Consider the following 26,305-nt stretch of genomic DNA (forward strand, 5'->3'; position numbering starts at 1 on the left):
AGTTACAATTCAGAACTCCTTTTGATTTTATTCTTAATTTGTATTTTTTCTGTTGGCTGCTGTTGTGTTTAACTGCTCTGATGATCCTCACTTCTACCGTCTGTCTTTACATTTTATTAGGCTATTCGTGTCACACTGAGAACAGGTAAACCTAAAGAACAGTCACTTATACTGTATGAAACAAAAATAATCAACAAAACAAACAGAACTTTTATTGTGTTGTATGTGGTTCCAAACTGAGTTTATGATGTATAATCACATAAGATTTTTTTTTGTGAACTGTAATCTTAACACTATTTACCTGAAGGGTTGCATCCTAGCTGTCTGTATCACCAAGCGTAAACAACTTAGTTTTATCTTCATTAATCCATAATTTATTCATATAAAACAATCTTTTAACCATGATTTTTAATGTTTTGCAGTTTTTAGTATTTTATTTTTTCTCCTTCATTTCCTTTATTTCTAACTCTGAATAAACTAAATTTGTAGCATCTATGAAAGGTTGGGATTTACATTTGTTGGATAGACATTATTTAGCTAGATAACAGATCATTTTGGTCCCAATATTGAACCTTGTGGAACTCAACAAGTTATTTTCTTTGTGTCTGATTCTGTATTATATATTTGTAAGCACTAAGACCTGTTTTGGAAAATTGCTTCTTGGCCAATAGATATAAAAACGTCGAATTCCATATTATTAACGTCTAATAAAAACCTCTCTTTTTGTAAATTTTGTCAAAAGTATTATTACGTGCTATTTTAAAACGTATGTCTCAATAAAACAAAGTGCTGCAAATGTGTTACATCATTTTGAGAGGATATTAATTCGTGCTTTTTCAACAATGTGGAAGCAGTGTTGAAAGATGCAGTTCCACGAAGATGTAATTTCACGTCTGGACGCATGAGGTCAGGAGAGAGCTTTGGCATGCAGCCACAACATTCAAAACAACACCAAAAGCAGAAGAGATTATATTTGTATTTTTTTTTTTTTAACTAAGTCACCATTTTACCTGTTCAGCATTTGACAAAGTCATTAAATGCAGTTTGTTTAATAAAGATTTAAAGTTAATACAGAGTGTAAAAGTGCATTTGGACTGAAAGTCATTAATGAGGTTTCATCCTGGTTTCAGTTGGTTGTAGGAGGCGGAGTCTGTAAATCGTCACACTTCTACACATCTGGTGCCCAGCCTTTGAACCCCAACATTCGTATAATTCATTTTTCTTTTTTTAATATTAATTTTAAGGGGGGTCTTTTAGTTTTCTACGTACTATAACACGGCCCGAACTAGAAAATGCAGGTAGATTTATGCAATACGGGTTATCATTAATTAAGATGTTTAAAGAAGACTGGTTTATTTGGTTGCTCCATTATGAGAAATCCTTTACTGCTGATAACCCTGAAGCATGCGAAAACAATGTATTGCAAAAGTGACTTTATATTAAAATTCCCTTTAATTAAATAAATCTAATCAAACCTACGCAACAGGAAATTGACTTTTTATCTACAACATTTGAAGTTAAACAGGCCTTTAAACCGTTAGGTTACTCTAACAATCTTTTTGAAGTTATTTTGTCAATTTTCCTGTGCCTCCCTAACTAAACCAAGATATTTCAACACCTAATTATCAAGCCAAGCATATATTTCTTTTTATTCCGCAACAAGATATAACTCCGTGGCTTTGTTGAGCTCATTGGGCAAAAAAGAAAAAACACATCCCTTTCTCGTTTTTTTAATTTATTTTTTTATTTTATTTTTGCCCTACCCAGGTAAAGTCTGGCCCAGGGTCTGTCTGAGAAAGTGGCCTAACCCTCCCACAGTGGGGTGTGTGTGTGTGTGTTTTCTGCTGCGCTCTGGGCCGGTTTCTATTCAAATGTGGGTCAGGGGTGAGGAAGCCTAACGTCATAAGCTTGCAACATGGCGTCCCGAAGGCTGTGAGATGAGCAGGAGGATGGTGAAGAACGCTTGAGAACGGTCCTACTGATGTAAAAAGGTATTTTGTACGCGTTATTTATCTTTAAGGTAGCTTGGGAGTGGATAAACAGGGCTGATTTGGTACCTTTATGTTTGGATCGGCTGCAGGAGTCGTAAGGCTGTTTTTCACCTCTTCTACGGCGTGCCAACAAAAAGAGGGGCTCTGCTGCTGCTGCTGGTGGTGGTTTCACGGGCTCTACCAGCCTAACCTGGCAAAGCTGTGAAATCCCACCTCGGGCTTGCAACCAGCTCATCTTGAGCCCTGATGTTTAATCGCAGAACAGATTGTTTGCAAATATCGTGGCGTTTATTTTAGCGCCGCAAGACTTCTACGAGAGATGCCCCACAGGACGGCTGTGTATACCAGATAATTACTGGGCTGGTTGGCAGACCGCATCAGCGACGAAAGAAAGGATTCCCCCCCCCCCAGAAAGGCTGAAATGTCTCCACTCTAAGGCTATCTAGACATATAAAAGAAAACGCTCGGCAATATTCTCAGAATGAAAATGGGATCGATTTTATTACGTGCTTTGATCAATTCTCGTCGTAAAAAAAAACCTCACAGGATCATTTTCCAAATTAAAATATCCCCTGTGAATTTTACGCACTGTATTTGGCACAATCACAGCCTAATCACATGTTGGTGTAACCTGCATATAGTAGGTTAAGCCACCTCGGTCTTAGGTAGGGCCAATTAAAATGATTTAACAGGATTGACGCGCGTATACTTTCAGCACCATGTAGAAGCTGTAGCAGGAGGAATCTGGTTTGAATAGTTTTCCTGTTAGGTAGACGTGGTTTCTATATTGGATTGTATAGCTTAGAGTTTTTCATGGAGCATGCTGTGGGTGTAACGTTACACTGACCCACAAACTGCAGTGTCGTATGGAAACAGTGGCGCATACCTGGGATTTCCGCGTGTAAACAGAGTCTCTGGCCAAAATCTGATCAAAATGTGGCACGTTTGATATATTTTTATTTTAACTTAAAGTCTGGGTCAGGCACATTCCAACAATGTATGTGTTCAGGTGTAAAGTGAAGGCAGCCGAGCTTCCAAGGTGATCCGTGTTTAAGTACCAAGGGGCATGGCGATAATAAGGCACAGGAATGTAAGTAATGTGTATTTGCCTTGAGTGGCTGCTGTTTTTCTTAGCGCTTTAAAAATTTCCATCTTAGGTCTACTTTCTGCTGTGTCGCCTAATATCAGTGGCACACTTGAATGTGATAAGTTGTAGCTTTGAATGTGCTTTTATTATTTTTAAATATAAGTAAAACCCAAGAGGTTTTTTTTTTTGTTTGTTTTTTTTACTTGTCTAAGCACAGGTTTGTCTGTAAAACGTTACTTGAAATAATTTTGCATAGTCTTGTTTGGGTTTGTTTCTCATTGTTATCTGTTTCCCCCTCTTGTGTGTGGAAAGTTTTCGTTTTTTGAGTAATGTAAAGTTAAATAAACAATGCAAGTGGCAGAGTATATTACAGTTTTAAGCATTACAGTTCTAATAATATAATTTGAGTTTATATTTATAATACATAGATGCACATTTTTATGCTTATACTTTGACCAAACTATAGAATTAGCACACACTAAGTTCATTACTAAGTTGAAGTTCTTTTTTATTAATAGTGCAACACTGGGAGTATGACAATTTGATATTAGCTGGTTAATTAGTCAGGGTGTCTGTCTTAACAGACAGGATACTCGAGGCTTGTCAGCTGTTTTTTAAAACAGTGTTACTTTTATGAGATGGATTGATGGTGTTGCTCCCTTTAGTTTTCCACACCATGATCGTCCAAGTTTTTTTACAACTGGCAATATTCCCAGACTGTTTAATTTGTCTTTCTTGTTAATGCAGGAAGTACCGGGCTTTCTCACAGCCAGTCGACTGGCAGTTTGCAGCAATGGGTGGGGGAGGGGCAGCACTGTGCTACCCTATGCTCCAAACATCCAGAGAAAGCTTGGATCACTACAGCACTTTCTCTGGCCTCTCATTAAAAGGACTTTGAACCGTATTAATGCTATGATGAACAATTATACCTGGTTTGCAACCTTAACTTATCAAAACCATGGTCTACCTTGATAGCTGTAACCAGCCCAGGCCTCTTTAACAGACATGCTGTTTGTAGCTTACCTACAAAAGCTTTAAAGGGAACATATCATGCTTTCAAATCCTTTCACACTTAAATCATTCAGTTGTGGTCTATATAAAGTGGAACTGCAATGCTTTGGTCTGAATTCCTTGTTATTGTAGCTCCACAGGCCCTTCTTTTACCCCTGTTCTGAGGTGCATCTAAGAGAAACTAGTTCTGGTACTGTCTCTTTAAATGCTAATGAGGCACATTACACCCAACCCCCTCTTCATGTGTTCCACTCCACCCCGTTCCACTCCAACCCCGTTTGGCCATTTTTGTAGTTTAAAAAACAATTATGTAGCGGTGCAGAAACTTTTTATCCCCAAATTGATTAAAAGATGTCAACAATGTAAGACCTGTCCATCCAGCCCTACCTGTTCGAGCCACAGTCTGACTCAGAGCAAGAGCTAAACGCACGATGCTACTGCAATCAAATAATGGCCATGATGTCATATAAACACACAATAAATTCATGTCTAAAATGAAGTTTGTTGTCATTTAGTTATTTGCAGTTTACCACTTCGCTGTACCCGTCGTTTCCATAAACAGAAGGAACTGGCCCCTTTTTATCAGATGAAGTCTTTCAGCAAATTCTTCATGATACTGGCGGAGGTTGCTGAAGGCACTCGTCCTTGAAGTGCTTCACGCAAATAAAGAGGAATTTCCTTAAAAATATTACCAGGCACTTGGAAGAGGTTCTGATGCTGGGAGATGGTGTAATGAATTGTGTGGGTTAATACACCCAAAAACTGAACATTTGGATTTATCCACTTGCAGCTTCGGCATACTTGGGCTTGTACTACAAAATTGCTGTGAGAAATAAAAATGGTGGATTTGCAAAATTAGTTTGCCAGAAGCCCATGGCCTTCTTTAGTAGTTCCGCACCAAATACTGTTTAGTAATAGTTCACAAAACATAATTAGGAATAGAGAAAAACTGATTGGATTCAAATGAAAAATATGACCCAGCAGAATATAAAAATATCTATGCAGCACCTGAAGCAACTAAATTCAACTTCAAGTACGCAACAAAATGTATTTAAGGTCTAAAAAGTGGATTTTGCATGATATGTCCCCTTTAAAGCAGCATTGCTCTATTAAGCAGGATTGGTGGCGCTCCCGTAGGTTGCACTCTGTCTTTCATGACTGGACACATTTCAATCAACCAAATTTGTTTTTTTGTAAACCAAAGAAGTGTACTCGCCTCTTTTCAGCCTGCTAACAAGCAATGTGCAGCAGCACACGGGGAGGTGCAATGCTGCTCTGGTCATTCCGGTTCACTCTCATGCAGCTCAATAAAAGAATGTTAAACAGTGGAAATGATATGACAAAAAATTGATCAGTTTTGAAGTCACAACCTTTGGCAATGTTGGTATACCTGGACTCCAGAAACCAGCTCATGTCTATTTTCAACAACCTCTTATCCCTCTTACAGTCCTCGGGTGCCATAATCTATAATATCCCTAGACATTATTTTGGCTGGTCACACCTAGCCAGAGGTGCAGTTCAAATTCTCAGTTGTTTTTCCTGTTAGCATTAGTAAACTGCTCAGTTACGTTTTAAACATCAGAGGTTATTAACGCATTTTGATCTCTTTATAAGATGCATCCAAAAACCAATTTGGACCACACAGGGATAAAATTACATAGATATTGTAAAGCTATAAGCACTAAGAAGGAATCTTCACAATAATTTTATTGCTCAGCCATTTCACCACCCATTGCAGTTGTAGTCAGATAATTGTGCGACCTTACAGTGAGGGTCAAATCAATTAATTTAGGCCATTAAAACGACCAAGTCAACTGCAGTGTGACAAGTTTAATTGATTACTGTATGGACAACAAAACCCTGGCTTGCAGAGTAATGTGAGGCCTGTGTGTTTGTGTGCCTCATGATCCTCATGATCAGCCGGTTGCCTCACCCATCTTGTCCCTTCCCCTTCTCAACATGCACTCAGCATCCTGTGTGCAGTGCAATGCAATCATGGCTTACTGTGGCATGTGTGGGTAGCACGACGCAGTAAGAAGGCTACTTAGGCTATATGTTCTGCTGACATGTTGGACGAGGACTTATAGATTGTAGTGCTCTGCTCCGCTCTGCTTTCATTGACAGTTTGTTCAGTGAATAAAACACTTCAGGGCAAGGTTGTTGTTCTTCTTGAAGAATGTGGAATGTAGTGCTGATAGCCGGAAGGTTATGCAGTTTAAACGTTGGAGGGAGAGAGAAAGAGGAGGGCAGTATTTTGTGAAACCTTCAATTCACCCTGCCTGCTGTCTACCCTTAGTCCAACCAGAAGGCATCAGGTTGTGTGGGGTTGTGGTTGTTTCTTTTTACAAATCGGGGTTTAGTGGGGAGGTCTTATCTGATCAAGTTTATCCTGTCCGAACAGAGGACCCTTCATCACATTAATCAAATCTTCAGTTCTTTGTGAGGTAGTTGATCACCTCACTTTTGCGTGAGGGCACGCAGTATGTGAAACAGCAGGCTGCCAGTAAATTTGGTGAAGGTGTAAGTATCGCTTCAGTCTTTATCTCATTTCTCTTGAGTCACTTTGGGTGAGCCACTAAATACAAAGCAGCATTGATGATGCAGAGCAGAGACACGTGCATAAACCATGTTGCTTTTGCAAAAGGAATTAAAGCAGAACTGTTTGTTTTAAATCAGACTAACTTTTTGCCAATCTAAGCATTATCTGAAGTTAACTTTTAGCTTCCCTCACCTTTTTCCAGGAATGAAACCAAGGATATGTAGATTTCTCTAAGAATTGTAATTTAAGAGGATTTAAGAACAGCATTCAAAATATATTTTGTATGGTCATTTATATTAGGAGCAGATGCAACGTCACACTACTGTGTGAGAGAGCAATCACTGTAAAACAAGGTTTTACTATTATTTTATAACTAAAACAAAATGACCATAGAATTTATGTAATGTCTTTAGCATTTTATATTAGCGGTTAACACAGTTAACATTACTAACGGTAAACAGAGGCATTGTGTGTATTCTTTAGAGAACGTAGATCCTTACTTTATCACTAAGATATCCAGAAAGACAGCTAATATTTGTTCAGCCTTCTTATTATCTGCTGATTTCTATATCTCTCCTGCAGCATGAATCAAATTTCAACATGTTGTAGAAAATACGTTGTTTTGAAACATATTATTTCTGTATCAGCTTATGAAGGCCTGATATGTGCGTTTCTAATAACTCAGAAATATGCCAGTTCTTTTCCATCCGTTTTTGGTGGTATAATGCCAGAACAGCCTGCAGGAGTTGTTGCCATAAACGGATATTGGTGCAGGTTCAAATTCTAAAGAACATAAAAAATATCTAAAATTATAGAGTATTTTCAGTAACTGAATTCCTTAGCCAATTTATTTCTCTTTTATTTGCAATTAAGATAATTTTTTTATGTTCCCTATTCCTGTACTTAAATTTATAGATGTATAGATGTGTTACGTCTTATATAGAAATTATTGTATTTCGTTTTATGTCGCAAAATGGTTCAAAACAAAACAATCTACAAATATTTACATTTTTTACTAGGCGTTGCTTGAAAGAACATCTTTACAGGACCTTCAAACTTTCTAAAATTTTTCTGTTAGTTTAATAGGCAGGAACTATTTTTTTTGTTTTCTTGTATCCCTTCAATTATAATAAATACATAAATATAAGCGAATGAAATGGTACATAATAAATCTTGTACATCCGTTACTCTCTATAGATTTAATTTAGGCTTTCTGTTCAGTTGTAGTTTAGCTGTAGCATCTAGTGTGATACATATTAGTACATCATCCACAGTTTCACTAGCAATGATGTGATTCCTGGATGTCCTAAAATTCCTGAAAAGCAAGATGTGGATTGGTTCTAATACTGCTATTATAATTCTCAGTGCTGGTACATTTAGGTTTCAGAGCAACCTCCACCCCTCCTTTTTCACTGCACTGCACCCTGAGCAGGACCTGTTTGTCTGCAGTGAATCCAGTCTGCCTGACTGCATGAGTTTTAACTGACATTTTTCAAACTGAGCCATACTCCAGTTTATGTTCTTCCCCTTTGTACCCATGCGGCTTTGGTGTCAAATGAATGTTAGGCTGCATGTGTTATCCTGCACCTCTCCAATATTTTGCTGTTCAAGGATGTTTAACAAATTACCTGTAGCCAGTTCATGGAATTAAATTGGCATGAGGAATTTCAGCAAGTAATCAGCAACAAAGGCATTATATCATTTGTCGTGAAGGCCACAGCAGTGTTTTAATTTACAATAAGCAAATACCGCACCAGGTGTTGATACAAATGTCGATATTTTTTAAATGAAAGAATTTAAATTTGGAAAAGGACTAGACCAGTACATTGGTCTCAAAGCTGAGTTCTGTGGCTGGTTTGTGATCTATAGATTTCTAAACCTTTGACCTGTTGTTACAGATTTTAGCTGATAATGGTTTCTCCACTATAAGGCAGGAAAATATACAAACGGCATACTGAATAATGTTTCTAGCCTTCCTGCCTTGAGTGGTCATTAATTATTTACATCAAGTGACAAAATGGTTTGTAAAATAGGTTTGTATTGTTCTAAAAACAAAGACAAAATGATGGCGTTGATATTTTTACCTACTTCTTTAGCATCTGTTAATAGCAAATATCATGGTTTGGCCGTAAACTGTGTCTCAGCATATTCCCTGGAGGGTGTAGACCTTTACTTTAACTCTCAGATTTCCAAAAGACTGCCATCATTTCCAAGTCCAGAATCTTCTGACAGAGTTTCAAAGCTCAAAAGAGTTAAATAAAGCAAATTTACAGTATTTTTTTCAGCCTTCATGTTATCTGCTAAAAGTATTGCTCTCTCTATTTCCTGCAGTCTGAATATAAAATGGATGTTGACATGTTGTGGAAAACAGTTTCTTTGAATTGGCTTCTTGCATCTTTGAGCTTCATTCAATACCTGACTGATTTTTATTTATTTTTTTACTCTGTAACAATGCCAAACTCCAACAATGTTGTTGTTACACTAATATGGTAGCACTTGGTATGGTGTGCTTACTGATTGGACACCGATTCGATTTTTGAGTCGGAGCTGCTATGAATCATCCAAAACCAGTGACCAGCCAATTTCTAACTGCAGTCTTTCTAAGTTAAGTCTATAATTTTCTTGAGAGGCTTGTCTCTTTGCCTATTCGATACCAACAACTTTAACTATACAGTTGCCCAATTTCCTAAACACTATACAAAGAAGTTTATTTATTTTTGTTACAGTATCTTTGCATTTTATTTTCATCACAGTTCTGAATGAGACCATGTATGTGTACCTGTGATGCAGCTCAGGCAGTTGAAGAATTGTTGTGAAAGCAGTGTAATGGAACAACAATAAATTGCAGTATTCCTTCAGGTGCATCTTTCTGACAAGAGTAACTCATTTGTAAGAGTTGTAGTCTGAACCTGTCGGCTTTCTCGGTGCTCAGCTTGCCCAATACGTTTACATCCACTGCTTTTCATTTATGCCAGAATTTAATATATCAAGGATCAGAAATGGGCTTGTCCTTTATGTAACTACAGGTTTTTTTCCATGCATGTATTTCCCAGGTTGTGATACCACCTTATTTGCTTATTTATTAGTGTAAGGTCATATCTAGAAGTCCAAAGGCAGACTACTACTGATGCTGCTGTATTTTCCAAATAGGCAGCATGTACTGCATAGGTGTAAGTATAATAGCCCATTTGTTGCTTTTAATCTCTTCATTGTTTCTCTGGCTTTTCTCACACCTATGAGAGAAGCAAAAGTCAGGTTATTGCAGCTCCCATGTGTCCTTAGTTGGACTGGCCCATCCCCATGCAGCAAGGTCAGCCATGTTGAAATGGCTCTGAGGTGGTTCCCTGGTGTTTGTATTTCAAACTGGCTTTGCACCATCCCCCCTGCCCCCTCCCCCACTACCTCTGCCCACCGGCATACTCCTCTTTCTGTGTGTTGTCAGCATGCGTGTGTTTGAGTGGTCTGTGTTTCAGGGCATGCACACATAGACCAAGGTCTTTTTGCTCCTGTACATGATTGGCTCACCAGTCTACATGTCTCTGTCACTAATCTTTTTTTGTGTAGATTGTGAGAGTTCACTGGCAGCTCATTATTGGGCAGCTATTTACTGTAATCAGAGTTAACGATAGTAATGCAGGTTGAGTGTTTTTAAAATTCCACTCAATCTTGCTCTCTCTCTGTTGCAAGTTGATGACCTTTCACAATACTAGGGTGTGTTTTGTTATTGCGCCAGAGGACTTTGACTCACCTCTGCCCTCACTCTTGGCTTTCTACCCCCCCTGTTCAAGAGATTCGTGGCACAGCCCACTGCTCCCTTAGTCACCTTTTGCGGAACACTCACTGTAAGTTTTGCTTTCTTGATTTTTAATCCAGGAAGTCCTTGAAGAAAAATGGGAGCACAGAGACAGTAAATGAGGTCAAACCTGATCTGAGTAACCAGTTTAATTTGGAGGTGGTTGACATTAACTCACTGCTTGGGGCGCTTTACTGGTTGTCATGCATCAACACATGGGTATGTCAACCAGATCACCTCCGACTATTTTGTGGTAAACATCTGTGTCAGCTCATCTCATCAACAAGCTTCTGAAAGAGGTCAAGGTTGAATATTTCATCGTGACTTTGCCTTTTCTATCATTAGTCCTTAGTGTTTTAAAAGGTTAACCCTGCAGGCAAGGTTAGCTGATCATGTGTCTCTATAAGAGCTACATGCCCCTTGGTCAGTTGCAGTCCAAGTCCAAGGCTTACTTTGGATCTTTTGTGGTGCCAGAGCAGGTCTTATTTCTTCTCCTCACCAGTGATCATGTCATCTGTCAGCTGGCATGCCAGCCTTTGCAGAAAGGTTAAGAACACATAAAGTGCTTTTGCAGGCTACATCTTGCAGGCTCATCTTTTTGATGATTCATGCATCTCAGTGTTAATGCTGCATTTGATTTGTCTTGGTGTTTCAGCTTCAAGTGATAAAACTAGCAATTTGTTATTTGTTGTACTCAGTAAAAGTGCTTAAGGTGATAACGTCTTTCTTTTGAATGTTTGTAGAGATCAGCTGGTGACTGAAATCAAATGATTTTCAGCTTGATCAGCCCTGCCCATTTACCGGCCAATCAGATTGTTTTTAATTTATAGAATTTACCATATTAAGTATAACATTGTCTTGCTGAAAATGCTTTTCAGTGTGCATGTTGTTAGCAAGGGAAGAAGACTCAAACTTAACCATTTTCATTGTCACTAATGTCTTTAAAAAAAGAAGTCGTCAGAAGAAGTGCAGAGATGTAAGAAGCTACTACAAAATTTTAAAAAGATTCAATCCAGTTGTGGGAGAGTGAGAGAGCGCAGAATCTTAAAACGATAACAGGAAGGCTGAAGGGAACACATTGAAGTTGTACTGTTATCTTTTTGATCTCTCAGCCTCTGCCTGTCATGGATTATGCTGGATCTGTAAAATATCGGCCATTTTACATATCTCAGGGTTAAAGTATTGATCCACATTCTCTACGCAATACACGCAAAGGCTGCCGTTTTTAGCAATTACAGCTGCACTAATCATGCTAATCGCCAGTGTAAAATGCTAAAGCCAGTTTAAAGGGTATTATTTGATACAATCAGACAAAAGTGCAGATAAACTGTTGTAACTTCATGTTCAGCCGAGATATGGAGTCACCTTTTGGCACTGCCTATGGACCTTCATCTTTGCAAGTCTCAATTCTGATTTTAAGGGAGCGCTGTAGTAATATCTCCCAGTTGAAACCCAAATATTTTCACTTCTGAATACAAACATAATGCCCCATTAGTTAATGGCATATCATATATGTGCACAATAACTATATTGTTAAAGAACAAATTAGATTGTGGGTGTTGCATGAAGTTTCAGTCCCCCACAGATGAAGGTGTCATGATGGTGCAGGCATATCTTTAATCTGCTTTAATACGTCTCTTTTCCTGGGCAGCACCATTAGAAGGGTAGCTGGGACTACACGTATCCCACCCTAACTGCATATAGATCAGCAGTAATCCATTAGCAGCCCCCTGGAATCTAGCCGGCATGGCGCAGCACTGAAGGGGCCAGGGGGAGTTTGTAGCTGAGTGGGTGATGGGGGACGTAGGGAGAGCGAAGGAAAAGAAGAAGAAGAAGAGGGAGGGAGGGAGGGAGGGAGGTGGGGGAAGGCTTCTTTTTTTTTTCTGCTACTTCGTTGGTTTCTCTCCTCTGGGCCCAGCCCCCTTTTAATGTCAGCCTGCAGGAAAAGCCTCTTGGATCCCTCCATAAAGCATGCAGAGGTGGGTGTTTGTTAAACGAGACTTGAATGATATATGGCTTCCTGGCTGGCATCATAGCAGAGGCCCTCTTTTCTCCGGCACCCCTCTTCTCTATTACCGCCTGCAGGGTCGAGCGCGGTAGACCCCCTGAAGCAGGTTCTGTGATTAACAGGTATGGGTTATGTATTTCAGAATTTCTCTGTCTGATTACCATTAGGGAAAGTGAACTGTTTTTGAGATGTGGTTTCAGGCCTAAAAGACACAGTGGTGAGAGTGGGAAGATAAAAGAGGAAAAGATGTGTAGCTGAAAGCAGACGGGGGAAGGGAGGAAGACCATGAGAGGTGTCACAGTAGATGAGGCAAGCCCAGGGTGGACCTGAGAGTAATGATTACTTCAGCTGATTGTATCAGCCAGTCAGACTGTGACAGACCACAGTTTACAATTCTAACCTTGTTGCACTTAAACCATGTTCAATATTGCTTCAAAAGGGTGCCCTGATAAACCCCCCTTCCTACATTTTCACTATTTTTAGGTTTTTGTTTTTCTTTCTACTTTTTGCCATCTAGTACATTTAACTAAAAGATGTCGGTCAGAATATGATTATTCTAGTCTAGAATTTTAGATTTCCGATTAAGAATATGTCTGTTTTGACGTGGCTTTTGGAAGGAATCATTCACATGCTTCCAGAAGGTAATTTTACACAAGGGAATTCCTGAGAACTGCAAAAATCCATTTTTTTCTTTCTATTTTAATTGCAAATGACATGATATACACAAATTAGTCATTACTATTATGACCAATGATGGACTATTGTTCCTTTGTTCTGCTGGCAAAATCTCCATCATGAATTCATATGGTCATTGCTATCACAAGGGTATCTACCAAAACATTTCTGAGGACCAATCATACCCTTTACTTGAATATTACTTACCAAAACCAGCTGTTCCCCTTGAGTAACTCTTAAATCTGCTTTGGTTTGACTCACAAAAAAAATGTTTACGTCATTTTCACAAAACATTTTAGTTAGGTTGGGTGCCTCGTCGTTTCACATTTGTGCCATGATGAGAAGCCGATATTGTCAAAAACAATGTGTATGTAAAGACGGAAATGTGTGCATATTAGTCAATAGTTGTGCATAAGTAAAATCCAAAAGAGGTATTGTATATTTTCTGTATAAGAATACAAAATAAAATGTTACAGCTTCAAGAAATTACAAACACAAAGTTCAAGTTTACAGTTGTGGTTTATTCTTTATGAATACAATATACTATAACAGTTTGTGAATACGATTTATTTTCTTTGAGAATACGAATTTACATCAGCGACTTGGTGTCACGTGATCTCAGGCTCAGAATATAGTGGGTGGAGTTATACAATGATGTACAGTAGGTGGCAGTATGCACCTCTGAATTTGTTGCGAACCGCCAGCAGAAGAAGAGAAGAAGAAGAAGCAGCAGGACTAGCGCCAAAAGAACGGACCAAGAAACTACGGTACGAAGCCAGGTAATGTTAAAAAGTTTATATATGTCTTAATGTCGTTAATATATGCTCTTGGTCCGTTCTTTTGGCGCTAGTCCTGCTGCTTCTTCTCTTCTTCTGCTGGCGGTTCGCAACAAATTCAGAGGTGCATACTGCCACCTACTGTACATCATTGTTTAACTCCACCCACTATATGCTGAGCCTGAGATCACGTGACACCAAGTCGCTGATATAAATTCGTATTCTCAAAGAAAATAACTCGTATTCAAACTGTTATAGCATACATAAACCACAACTGTAAACTTGAACTTTGTGTTTGTAATTTCTTGAAGCTGTAATATTTTATTTTGTATTTTTATAGAGGAAATATACAATGCCTCTTTTGGATTTTACTTATGCACAACTATTGACTAATATGCACACATTTCCGTCTTTACATACACATTGTTTTTGACAGCGTTCTTACCCCATACGATACGATGTATGCGTTTGAGGTGCGAAGGAGCATGTACTTTACGCTACTTCTAATGACATGTAGGTTTCTGCATTATGGTGTCTTGCCTCTAGGCCACATTGTCTGATCTGTGTAAAAAAAACACATAAATAAAACCAACTCGTACCCCTCAGCCACCTTCCTCTCTTCGTGGTTTAAGCAATTAAACGCAACGCATGGCTTAAGTGTAATGACCTATTAGGTTTTAATTCAGTCTCCAATTAACACACTTTTAAAGATTTCCTAGGGAGGGTTCGCTAAATATTAGGTTTGTAGTCATAATATGTTACTCTGGTGTAAAAATACAGTATAATTTGGAAGCCTGTAGTTTAATTTCCTCCAATTTTAAGTCATATCACCACTTCTTACCTGTAAAGAAACCACTTGATACATGTGTATTTAAACCAGGGGGCCCCATCGAGAGCCACTGCCAAGGCTGCTCCAACACAGCTGAATGAAATGATTGAATTAGCTCTTCAAAATCCCATCAAGTTTATCTAAGGCCTGGTAACGAGCCATTCGTATGATTCAGATGTGTTGGAGCAGGGAAGCATCTAAAAGCGACAGGACAGTAGCTCTCACGGACTGGAGTTGGAGACCTCTGATTTAAACCATTCCATAGTAGTTTATTTTTGTTTGTAGTTCAGTATTTTCATGAAATATGGAGATAAATGGTCATGAAATGCTCAAATATCACAGAATTTAATTCTACTTTTTTCTAAAATCCTTATACAATTTATATTTATTCTGGTTCTGTTCCTCATTTGGGCCAGTTGACTTTAATGAAATCTGACCAATTATGACAAAAACCAGTGACTTAAAAGAATCGAAGTGACCTCCTGCTGCTAGATATTACTAATTGGAGTCAAATAACCACATTGCTTTACTGTAGACTTGAAGTAGAATATAAAAAAATAACTTAAGATCATCTCTTTGAAAGTGGGTTCGAGAAGTCTTCCTGGTGTGTACGAAGTGACTTGTTGGGCATGAAAGGTTTTTTGGGGCATGGCTCAGTTTCATGCCCAAAAATGTCAGGTACAAAATGACCTGAACTCCAGTGGCACAAAATGGTTGAAAGCGCTTTGGTTGGTCAGCGCTTTGAGTGCCTTGTTGCTGAAAAGCGCTATATAAATAAACTTGACTTGACTTGAAAATAAGCTCAAGAAAGTCACCTTGGTGAGTTTTGATCAGTTCCCTTATTGTTTAAATTTGACCAGTTTGTTAAAAAAAAAAAGATACTCAGATCTGCTAGTGCTGCAAGTCTGTGTTTGACCAAGTAGTTTATAGTTTGCCTTATGAGCAAGTAGTTGCACAGATTGTTCTTCTGGTCCTAAGGACCTGCTGTGGTTTTCCATAAGAAGGTACTCAGCACCACAGTCATTCTTAGTTCCCATTGTTCATTCACCAGAGAGGAGGATACCTTTTGGCTCCTGCTGTCTAGAAATGCCTGAGATTATTCTAAAACTTTGTCTACATAAACTGTTTTAACTAGTTTACCCATCAAGACTTAAAGTGCTCTTTTAAGAAGGTTCTTAAAGCTACCTGCTAAAAGCATCATTGTAAGCCCAAAGGTTGACCCTAACCCCTATCTCTTCCATCAACAGTTTAGAAAAAAAAAAGTTTTAGGCACGGCGGTAGTGAAGGAGTAAAGCCCGTGACCCATGTATGGACGCAACAGTCCTTGACACTGCCGTCATAGGTTCGAGTCCCAGCCTGTTGACCTTTTACCACAGGTCTTCCATTCTCCATTTAGAAAAGATTTGAGACAATGCATCTGCATTTTAGCTGTAGTTGTATTTTCTGTTGAAGTTTCACTTTATCTTCTCCTGGTTATACAAATGTACACATTTTGCTTCCACGCTTGCCTATTTTCAGAAGCGCTCCCTTCTTTCCTGTCGTGTCTTATGGAAGACGATTTTCTGTAAATCTTGGTTGTCACAGAATTGAAATTATGCATTTTCACACACATTTATGGCACAAGTAATGCATTTCTCAGCATTACTGTTTAATCTCTTTTTACTACTCTGTGCCCTGATGTGGTCAGAGGTATTACATGGCAGGGGTTCATTTTACCAGCATGTCCAATCCTACAGAACCTGTTAAACATGTGCCAAAGACAGGCTTGCTTCCAGAAGCAAGACACGCTGCTTCTAATTTACAGACTGATTTGCATCTACTGCATAAAATTGGTGTAACAGAAATGGCTTTGTGTGTCAGAAGGGAAAAAGCACTGTTATACATTGTAGGTCATCAGTGAATGAGATTCACTTGTCCTAATTCCATAAATAAGGGCCTCTTTGGAGGATCAAGTGGTGGTGTCCTTGTCTTTGAGCCACACCTCCCCCTCCCCTTCTGCCATGTTCCTGTGTAGTTTACCTGCTCAGGTGTCACCTAATCCTTCCCCCCAGTCCTGCTGTGCCAACGACCCCCACCCCCAGACAATAGGGCAGGACCGACATTACCATGACCTAATGGAGATGAGAGTGAGGCATGTTTCCAAGTAGTGCAACCCACAGAAACTAGTTTCTCAGGTAAAGTATGGAAAACAAGCTGAGAGGAGGAACTTACACCTTTCTTCTCTCCCTGCCCCTTTGGCCTTTGTGCCAAAACAGCAGCATTGTGCACAATTAGAACTTGATCCATGTAGGGCAGCAATTTGTTTAAAGTAGAAGCAGAGGCCTTGGTTCCAGTTTCTGTACTGCTATGTTTTTTGTCATGCGGTGTTTACTGCAAATGTGCTAATCAGAGGTTTGTTGCCAATTTCTGACCTGCAGGTTTTGTAAAGGTTTAACCTTCACAAATGCAAAGGTTTGACTTTCCACCTTCCACTATTTCAGAGCTATAATGTCACAAGCTATTAGACAGCATTGAAAAATGTGTATTTTTCTGGCCTTTCTTCCATGGTACGGTCACAATTTATTTACAGTAGAAGCCAATGCATCGTCACATCACATGTGAGAGAACAGTCCCTGTGTTGCTGTTTTTTTTCCCCACTATTTTTTTGTTTCAAAACAAACAAAAGTGGTTAACACTGTTGCTTTACAGTATATTTCCCAGACAGGGTTCTTTCTATGTTAGAACAATTGACAACTGTGACTCGCTCTTGGGTTTGAGTTGTGCTCTGTGTTGGCCTTGTGAGGGACTGATCACCAGTTCAGGGTGTACCTCAAATCTCTGAACTCTGCAACAATTAAGTGGGCATATGAAATGGAGAGCTTAGCTGTCAATCCTTGTTGCATATTTTTAAATGTGTCAGAGCTAACCATCTTTTCTCTCTGTGTTTCAGCTTTAGGTGGTGCACGTGTCGGAAGACAGCGAGAAGGAAGGAGGAAATGGAACTGCCAAATCATGCCAAACAACTGCTGCTGCAACTCAACCAGCAGAGAGCCAAGGGCTTCCTGTGTGACGTTATCATTGTGGTGGAGAATGCTCTATTTCGCGCCCACAAAAATATCCTGGCAGCCAGCAGCATTTACTTCAAATCTCTGGTCCTCCATGATAACCTTATTAACCTTGACACGGAGATGGTCAACCCCTCTGTGTTCAGACAGGTTCTGGACTTTATCTATACTGGAAAGCTCCTGTCTTCATCAGACCACAGCAGCGAGCAAAACTTCAGTGCCCTCTTGACCGCAGCCAGCTACCTCCAGTTACATGACCTCGCTGCTCTGTGCAGAAAGAAGCTCAAGCGCAGTGGTGGGAAGCCCCTACCAGGAAAACCCTCCACACCAGGTCCACTAAGCCGCTTACGCCTCAACAACCAGCGTCTTTCCTCTTCTACACCTGCTGGGCCCAACAACCACTATCCTCCGACCCCTTCCGACAACGACCAACCACAGCCAGATGAAGGCCTTCGGGACAAACTGTCAGATGACGAATTGTTTGTCGGGAGCACTGGGAAGACTGGAAATGGGGGAAACGGCAGCAGTAATGGTAATCTCAGCAGTGGTGGAAGTGCGGGGGAGCCAGATCTCGGGCTAGATCTGTCCAAGAAGAGTCCTCACTCTGCTGGCACAGCCACTGATGCCCTTAGCCCACACAGCAACTCCCAAGAGTCCCCCCAATCTGCCTCAGTATCCACAACCAACAGTGCCTCACTGGATGACTCCTCAACCACCCTGCCAGGTGTAGACACATGTGTCTCAGAGAATATGGAGCTGAACTCCTCCAAAACGCCAGAGGAATCCCAAAACCAGTCCGAGGGCCCACCACCCCAGAAAAAAACCCGACATGCTGCTCGTAAGAACGAATGGCCCAAAAAAGAGGCATTAGGGTTGAAGTCTGAGGATCATGACAGGCCTCTGGTTAACGGAGTGATTGTAGGTCCTAAAAATGGCCGCTCCGCTGGTGCTGATGGAGGCAGTGGTAAAAGCTTTACGTCTGACCAGTCCTTCCAGTGTAAAGATGAGGAAGATGTAGGAGTGAACGGCCAGGACCACAGTGAAGAAAGTGGCCAGAGTGATGGAGAGAGCACAGGAGCTGGAGGAGGAGCAGGAGGGGGACACCACAGCGCTAACTATGTGTACCGGCAGGAAGGTTTTGAGCCAGCGTTTGGGGACAACCTCTATGTGTGTATTCCCTGTGGTAAGGGCTTCCCCAGTTCTGAACAACTTAATGCTCATGTGGAGACCCACACTGAAGATGAGCTCTATATCAAGGAAGAAGGAGGGACCTTTGTCAAAGAGGAAGAGGAGGAGGAGGCCGAGGACCTCTCTGCCCCTGTAGGTCCCTCCAGCTTCAGCTCTGAAACACGTCCGTTCAAGTGTACCGTGTGCAGCAAGAGCTACAAAGACCCTGCAACTCTGAGGCAGCACGAAAAGAGCCACTGGTTGACCAGGCCCTTCCCCTGCAACATCTGCGGCAAAATGTTCACCCAGCGGGGAACCATGACGCGCCACATGCGCAGCCACCTGGGCCTCAAACCTTTTGCATGTGAAGAGTGTGGCATGCGCTTCACGCGGCAGTACCGCCTAACGGAGCACATGCGAGTCCATTCTGGGGAGAAGCCGTACGAATGCCAGCTTTGTGGTGGGAAGTTTACCCAGCAGCGCAACCTCATCAGTCACCTGAGAATGCACACCTCACCCTCTTAGAAACGCATCAAGCCAAAGAACTACTGGAATAGAGAAAAAGGAACATTTTTTCACCTTTTTTCCATCTCAGAAGCAAAGAAACACACACATAACACACACACACACACAGTTCTTGATACTGATTCCAGTTTACGACGCCCTGGCTAAGTGAATGGTGTAGCTGCTCGCCACAGTGCTCTCTCTTGGTGATGGTGGAATCCCTTTGATGCAAGGATAGGGTCTTTGGTTATAGTGAATGATGTGTGCTCGCCTCTCAGGTGTTTTTAGAGGGACTATTTACTTGTGTCTCTCTCCAAAGTCACAAAGCCATGGTGGAGAGGCACAGTTGATTAAATGTGAATGTGGGCACCTCGTCCCCCTCTGCCACCTTCCTCTCTCCGTGGTTTAAGCAATTAAACCTTAATTGTTTTTCTCCCCATTGTTCCTAAAACAACTTTTGACCAAAAAAAATATCGGTGCAAACAAAACTGGCAATAATACAGCAAGAAGAAAATTTTTACCCTGACAGCTTTATATCCTTTATGATGTTGGTGATGCTATATGTATAAAAGAGGAGGGGTAACTGGGTATGGGACCATCTCTGTGCTTTACCTGAAAGCACAGAAAGAAAGGTTTTTCTCAGGAGGACATGTTTGTTTGTAGAAAACAACAAATATTCTGTGTCCTCTCTGTGGCTGTTTTGCATTGATATAGACGAGAGTTTTTATTCATTTTTTTTTTTTTTTTTTAGATTTGCCTGCTAGTGCTCCAAGGAAAGAAGCTGGAAAGAGAAATTCCCTTGTGGTAGTACTCATACTTTAAAAGCTTGTCATGTTTCAGTGAATGTTTTAAACTGGAAGGTCTTGGGATTTTTCTTGATAAGTGTGGGTGGGGGGTTGGGGTTGTAGGGCAGGGTGGGAGGTTTAAAGGGGTTGCTTTAAACCGAACGCTACGTTGAGTGGGTACGTTATATTTTTGTGTATAGCTTTCCTCCCCTTGGAAAAAAAAAGAAGTCTATTTATATATAGGCTTGTGACCTCGCTACCTCTGATTACTCTTACAAACTCTGTTGATTTAGTTAAAAGTTGCTTGTGTAATTAATTGTAAAAAGTGTGTAGATTATGTAACTTCTCACCTAATGCTTTACCCTGCCCATCTCTCAACACAGGTTTTTAATGCTCATAGATTTTACACTTTCTGATTTGTTTTTAGCCGTTATTTGTACAAGATATAGCTTTTTTTTTTTTCTTTTTTTTTCCAGGGCCTTGGTCAACATGGCCCTCTATTCAGTGTGTACTGTAGCATCCTGCCTGGAGCAAATAGTGGTTGGTTGGTTGGTTAGTTTTAGATGTATAGCGTTCCAAAGATCTCATGAATGTCGAGGAGAACTGAGCTAACTAACGAACATTGCTAGACAAGTTCATAACCAAAGTTTTAAAAAGATGTACTTAAGATATATAGCATACTAAATTATTTCTCTTTTGATTTCCTTTATTCCTGTATAAAACAAATTAAGAATTATATTCTAAAGTCCACGCAAAGAAATCCACCCTTTTTGTGATTGTTTTGGCCAATGACTGAGGCTTGCAATGGTTCTTGTGGTTTTGCAAGGAAAAGCTTGTGCTGATTGGTGGGCCGGTGGGGGTGTAAAAACTTTACCACCTGATAGGGGTGGAAAAAAGTTTAAGATATGTTCACTGAGCATGTTTGTCCCGTTTCTGTTTTTCTTTTTTTTTTTTTTGTGTATCCAGAGTCCTTATCACTTTATATTCCCTGACTTTAAAAACAGGACTTGATGACAGTTTGTGTTCTGTTCATACCAAAAACAAAAAAGAAAAAAAAAAGATAGGATCTATAATCAGAATTTTAATGTGAAATTTAAGTTACTCAAGTTTTTTCTTTTTCAGTTTTTTGAGCCAGATTTGTTAAAACTTGTCATAAGAAAAGGAGACATAGAGATGCACTGGACAGCGTTCACTAAAACTACTTAAGTTATTTAAAAATCTTTTTAATATGTACCTCATCAAATGCAACTAGAAGTAGAGAATGGCTCTGGGTCAGTTCACCCCTTGACTAATTTTTACCCCAATTTTTTACATATGCCTATTTTCTTTTCACATCCCATGTACCTAAACCCTGCTACACACTGTTTTGAAAATCCGACTGTATTTGAACATGTCACGCTGTGCACACTTGATATACCATCCTGATAGTAACCAGTGTCACACTGTAAGAAGACTGCTCGATTTATTACTACAGCACCAAGCGCCAAGACCAGTATCAATCCAACAATGACTGCACAGCAAGCTACAGCTTTTAACTCTTTGGCTCTTATTTTTTACCCTAAATTTGAATAGGAGAGGCGTATGAGGAAAAGGAGACCGCCATGGAACCGCTGATGGCTGTAGAAAGGAGAACCATAATTAGTTGGTTGTAGCAGTGGTCAAACAGCAGGGTTTTCCCAGAAAACTTCAGCCTGAGCCTGTCACATTAAACAATTATAGACTGCCAGTTAAATCGTTTAACAAAAATTGGATTCCAGCTTTAAACCGTTGCATATTTATTATTTCTTCGAGTTGATTAGTTTTATGGATTAAATAATTAGAAGTATGCTGTACATTTAGACTATATTTTATGCCAGATTTCCATTTAACGTAAACATTTCTGATCCCTGTTTGACACCTAATTAATAACTCGGTAACTCTTAGTAAATTTTGACCTCCTGTTATTCAAAAATATTCTCTATTAGTCCTATATTCACATTTCCTTAAAGTACACCATATTGAATATACAATATTACTTTGAATCATCACAATCAACAAAACAATGAAGACCAAAACTCCAGTACTCCTAGAGAATGGCTCTTCTTCTTTGTCTGTTTCACTGTCCAGTGCATCTACTCTTAAAACTTCCACTGTGGATCATTAGCCTTTACTACAAGTTTTTGATATAGGCATTCCTCTGTAATGTTGATTAAACTGTCCTCTTGAGTTTATAATTTTTGGTATAACCTCCTTCATCTTCTTGTTAAGGTCTGTGAACTGTTTTCACGGTGATGTAGCGGAAGCCCTGCAAACATCACCATTGTTTTTAGGTACCTGCATCCTGGACTCCCAGAGTAGTTGCTTAATTTAATGTTGACTTTCTTGTTGTTCGGCATCTGCATGCTACATGGGAATTTTTCACACTCCCAACACCCTTCCAACAAAAAACATGTTATTTGTAGCCTGTGACCTCTCCTAGCTAACGATGGAGTCCTTAATGCATTGCCTTCAAACGTAATTGTACTTCTCAGCACCAGGTGCACTGCAGCACAATGTCTGTAATGCAAAAGGTGTTTGTACATTCTTTAGCCATCTCCGCAAAGGATTTTTTTTTTTTTTTTTTGCAGCTTCATTTGAATGCCTGCTTGTTTGTCAAAACGAAGAAAAAAAACTGTGACCATACTACTACTATTACTATTACTACTAGTACTACTACTCTTCAAGTACTTCAGGGATTGTTCTGCCTGTGTGTACGCAGGCTCTCAGCTACATTTGTTAGATAAAGCATTGTATCAGTTTCTCTGTATTTTAAACCTGGGAGAAGCAAAAGAAAAAAAAAAAACACTAGTTTCATATTTAAGATGAACAGGGGGGAATCTTTTTCAACTAACAGAAAAAGCCTTGACAAAAGGCGAGGCAGCTCAAAACAAAGTCTACATTTTTAGTTAGTTACACAATATGTGCGGAAATGGTTGCAAAGTTGTACAAAGAACTTAGAAGAAAGTGAAATAATAATAATAAAAAAGCTCATACCCAAATTCACAAACTATTTTTTAAACCAAAGCACATTTGAATGATTATGGAACCATGTGTGGCTCTAAAAAAATAGAAATAAACATATGTATTTATCTCATTGTTTACATAAACTTTTACAGTTTTACAGACCTCAATCGAGGCTCGGCCAGTCAAAGATTTTATTTTATTTTTTTTACTTTTTATCTGGTATGTACGTATGTGTGTATAATTAAGATGCTTTTCAACACAGATGTTGCTGCCAAAACATAAGCATTACACATGAGGTGAACCATTACATATTCAATTTGGGGAAGGGTTTATGTGGAGTCTCCTCCCTGCCAGCTGGCTTTGGGGTGACCCTGCACCCCAGTTCTCCTGCCCTCTGGCCCATCTTCAGATGGGATGGATTGTGGGGGGGGGACTGCATCCTTGTTAATACCTATTAATCAAAAAGGCATTGTTGGTCAGGGTCTTTCAGCTCAATATTGTCTCTGTGTTTACCCAAACACGCTCGAGGCATTCCTCCTCTGCTTGAGCCCTTTTTCAATTGGTCGTCTAACATGGTACATCTCTAGCTGGTTGCTCTTTAGAACCTATCTGGAGAATGTAGCACAATTTGTTTTTTGTTTTTTTTCCCTTTTGTTCTTTGCATCTGAACGGGCTCATCTGGTAGTCTTAACTGTGAATGTTCCTTGTTGTTTTTGTTATTTTTTGTACTTTTAAATTAGATTGTATTATGTGGACGAAAGCAGCACAAACCTCTGGCTGGCCGAGCCTCTGATAACGTTGACGCAAACACTTATTGACAGTGTTCTCTCTCTTTTTTTTCTTTTTTTTATCAAATGTTTATTGTCGGTGATGAATGTATTTATTTCCAGGGCTGGCCTCACCTCTTTAAAGAATTTTCTCAGTGTGTGAGATGGAGGTGGAGGCTGGAACCCCCTTTTTTATTGTTTTGTTTTGATGACTTTCAAGCTGAATCTTATAAGAAGCAAAACATAGCCATTAACCACAATCTGTGAAGACTTTTTTTATGGGAGAACTGTTGTATGTTTTCTTCCTAAGAAAATGGTCTATGGTATTTACACCTGACAGTCCGTAGATTTTTTTTATTTCATTTGTTTAATGATAGGTGGGTTTTTTTACCCACATTGTCTTGAGTTGTCACTGACTGGACACAGAGGGGATCTGAACCTTGACTCCCCCTGTGTGCTTGTCTGTGGACTCGAGCAGGACACTGCTGCCTGTGCAGAGCGGAGGCTACTGTATATTTTAAAACTTGCTCTACCTGGGTGTTGCCACGCTGCTGACGCTGAAGAAAAAAAAAAAGAACTCTACAAAACAGAAACATGCACATAATTCAAATTTTTTTCCCTCTTGATCATTGTTAAATTTCTTGTCTTAAACCACTTTCTCCGCCTCCTTTTGTTTTCAGTGTCTCCTTTCTCTACTTTAGCAGACTTTTTTTTCTTTTTTTAGAAACATTGGATAAGATGGCTTTACTAAGTGCACTTTGTATGTTTTTTAAACCTCCAAGGACTCAGAGGCTCTCATATCATCTCCATTTAACGCGACGGTTTTCTCTTTCTCTTCTTACCTCATCGTTATTATTTGCTAAAATGATCTAAAACCCATATTATTATGCAGTGTTAGAAAAGCTTTAAAATGACATGAAGCAGGAAACCCCTCTGAGAGACAGTGCTCAGCTCTGTGTTCATTTTGTTACTCTTCGGATACTTTTGCAATCCTCCTGGCTTTTTCTTTTATTATTATTATGAAGGGGCTGTGCTGTCTAGTTTTGGAAGTGAACCTTACCTTGGCAGGCTAAACCAAAGCTAGTTTTGAATTGGCCTACAGTGCCATTAAACCCTGTTTTAAGCTTTATTGCCCCTTCCTTGATCTCAGATACACCTGACCCCTGCTCGTTAGATCTTTTGGTTCTCTGTAATCTTTACTGCACAGAGGCCTATAAATTCTCTGCTCTGCTGCATTTTTCAGTGTTTACTGTACCTCCAGTGACACCAAAATACCTCAACTTCCAGTGTTTACAGAAAAGTGCTGTCTTGCCATTACATTTATACTGTTTTTTTTTTTCTTGCCGTCCATCTGTAACCAAAAAGTTTATAGCAGCATCACATTTTCATACAAAACATTTTCTTTACATATTTCTACGAGTTTTGTTAAGGTACACTGTCACCTTGCTACATTCACAGGCGGACATGAGTAGCTGCTAAAATGTAAAGTTAGTACTTGAAGGGTTGATTAGTGGAGCTGGGTATATCGAGCTTCCTCTTTGGTTTTCTTCAGGAACAGCCTCTCAATAATGTATCAGGATCTATGGTGTTGAGAGGCTCTGGAATGGACCTGTAGGGACTTTGCTGATGAATAATTTAAAGGGCAAGAAGCCCTTCCCCTTTGGCAAACACAGATCTCATGCAAGAGGTGCACACGCCCAGGTGCGCTTTTGCTGCCATGTGTTCGCACAGACCTCCAACAGTAGCACAGATGCCACTGTCTAAGTCTGCAAATGCGCCCTCTAAAACCATGCACACACCACCAGTATTTAAGGGGAGGTTTCCTGACCTTTGTTGGGGCTTTTGGCAGCACCCAGGCTGGGCACTCTCTCTCTCTCTCCCTCTCTTTATCTTCACTCCTCAGAGAGCTCGTATTCAGGTCTGAGCCACCGCTGTGTGTAGCGATCGGGCTCGCAAACTCAAAGTGTCATAAAAGTGTAATACAGCTGACCTCAGCACTCACAAACTTGCAGTCTTAATGTACAGCAGTGAGGAAGAATAAACTGTTATTTTATCTTTTCATTAAAAGCTTGATTGAAAACCAATACTTTGGCTTGTCTCTGTGTTCTTTATAGAGATTGTATGTTCTAGACCAACACAACGTAGCTGGTGAAGTCAAAAGGAAAAGCAAATAATAAAAATAATAAAATAAAAAGTATGTTGTGCATTCAACCTCTGTTGCTATGTGTGTAGTTTAGTCTCAGTATAACTACAGCTGTTCATTCATCACAGCTTTTTTTACAGAACAAGACTGGTCAAAGATGAAGTTTGGGAGACGTTTTAATGCAGATTTAGGTTATACAACACA

At 39.8% G+C, this 26,305-nt stretch overlaps 1 protein-coding gene across 1 annotated transcript; it reads left to right on the top strand.

The window, feature by feature from the left end:
• Positions 1–1,677: 1,677 nt before the first annotated feature.
• hic2 (hypermethylated in cancer 2) lies at positions 1,678–26,042 on the top strand. Its single transcript, XM_047382095.1, has 2 exons — positions 1,678–1,991; positions 17,639–26,042. The coding sequence occupies exon 2, from the start codon at positions 17,685–17,687 to the stop codon at positions 19,443–19,445; it is 1,761 nt and encodes a 586-aa protein (XP_047238051.1). The 5' UTR covers positions 1,678–1,991; positions 17,639–17,684; the 3' UTR covers positions 19,446–26,042.
• The last annotated feature ends 263 nt before the right edge of the window (positions 26,043–26,305 follow it).

Source organism: Girardinichthys multiradiatus, chromosome 12 (assembly GCF_021462225.1).
Source record: "Girardinichthys multiradiatus isolate DD_20200921_A chromosome 12, DD_fGirMul_XY1, whole genome shotgun sequence".
Lineage (NCBI taxonomy): Eukaryota > Metazoa > Chordata > Actinopteri > Cyprinodontiformes > Goodeidae > Girardinichthys > Girardinichthys multiradiatus.

Coding starts and splice junctions, on each gene's coding strand:
- hic2 (XM_047382095.1), top strand. CDS start 17,685: ATGGAACTGCCAAATCATGCCAAACAACTGCTGCTGCAACTCAACCAG.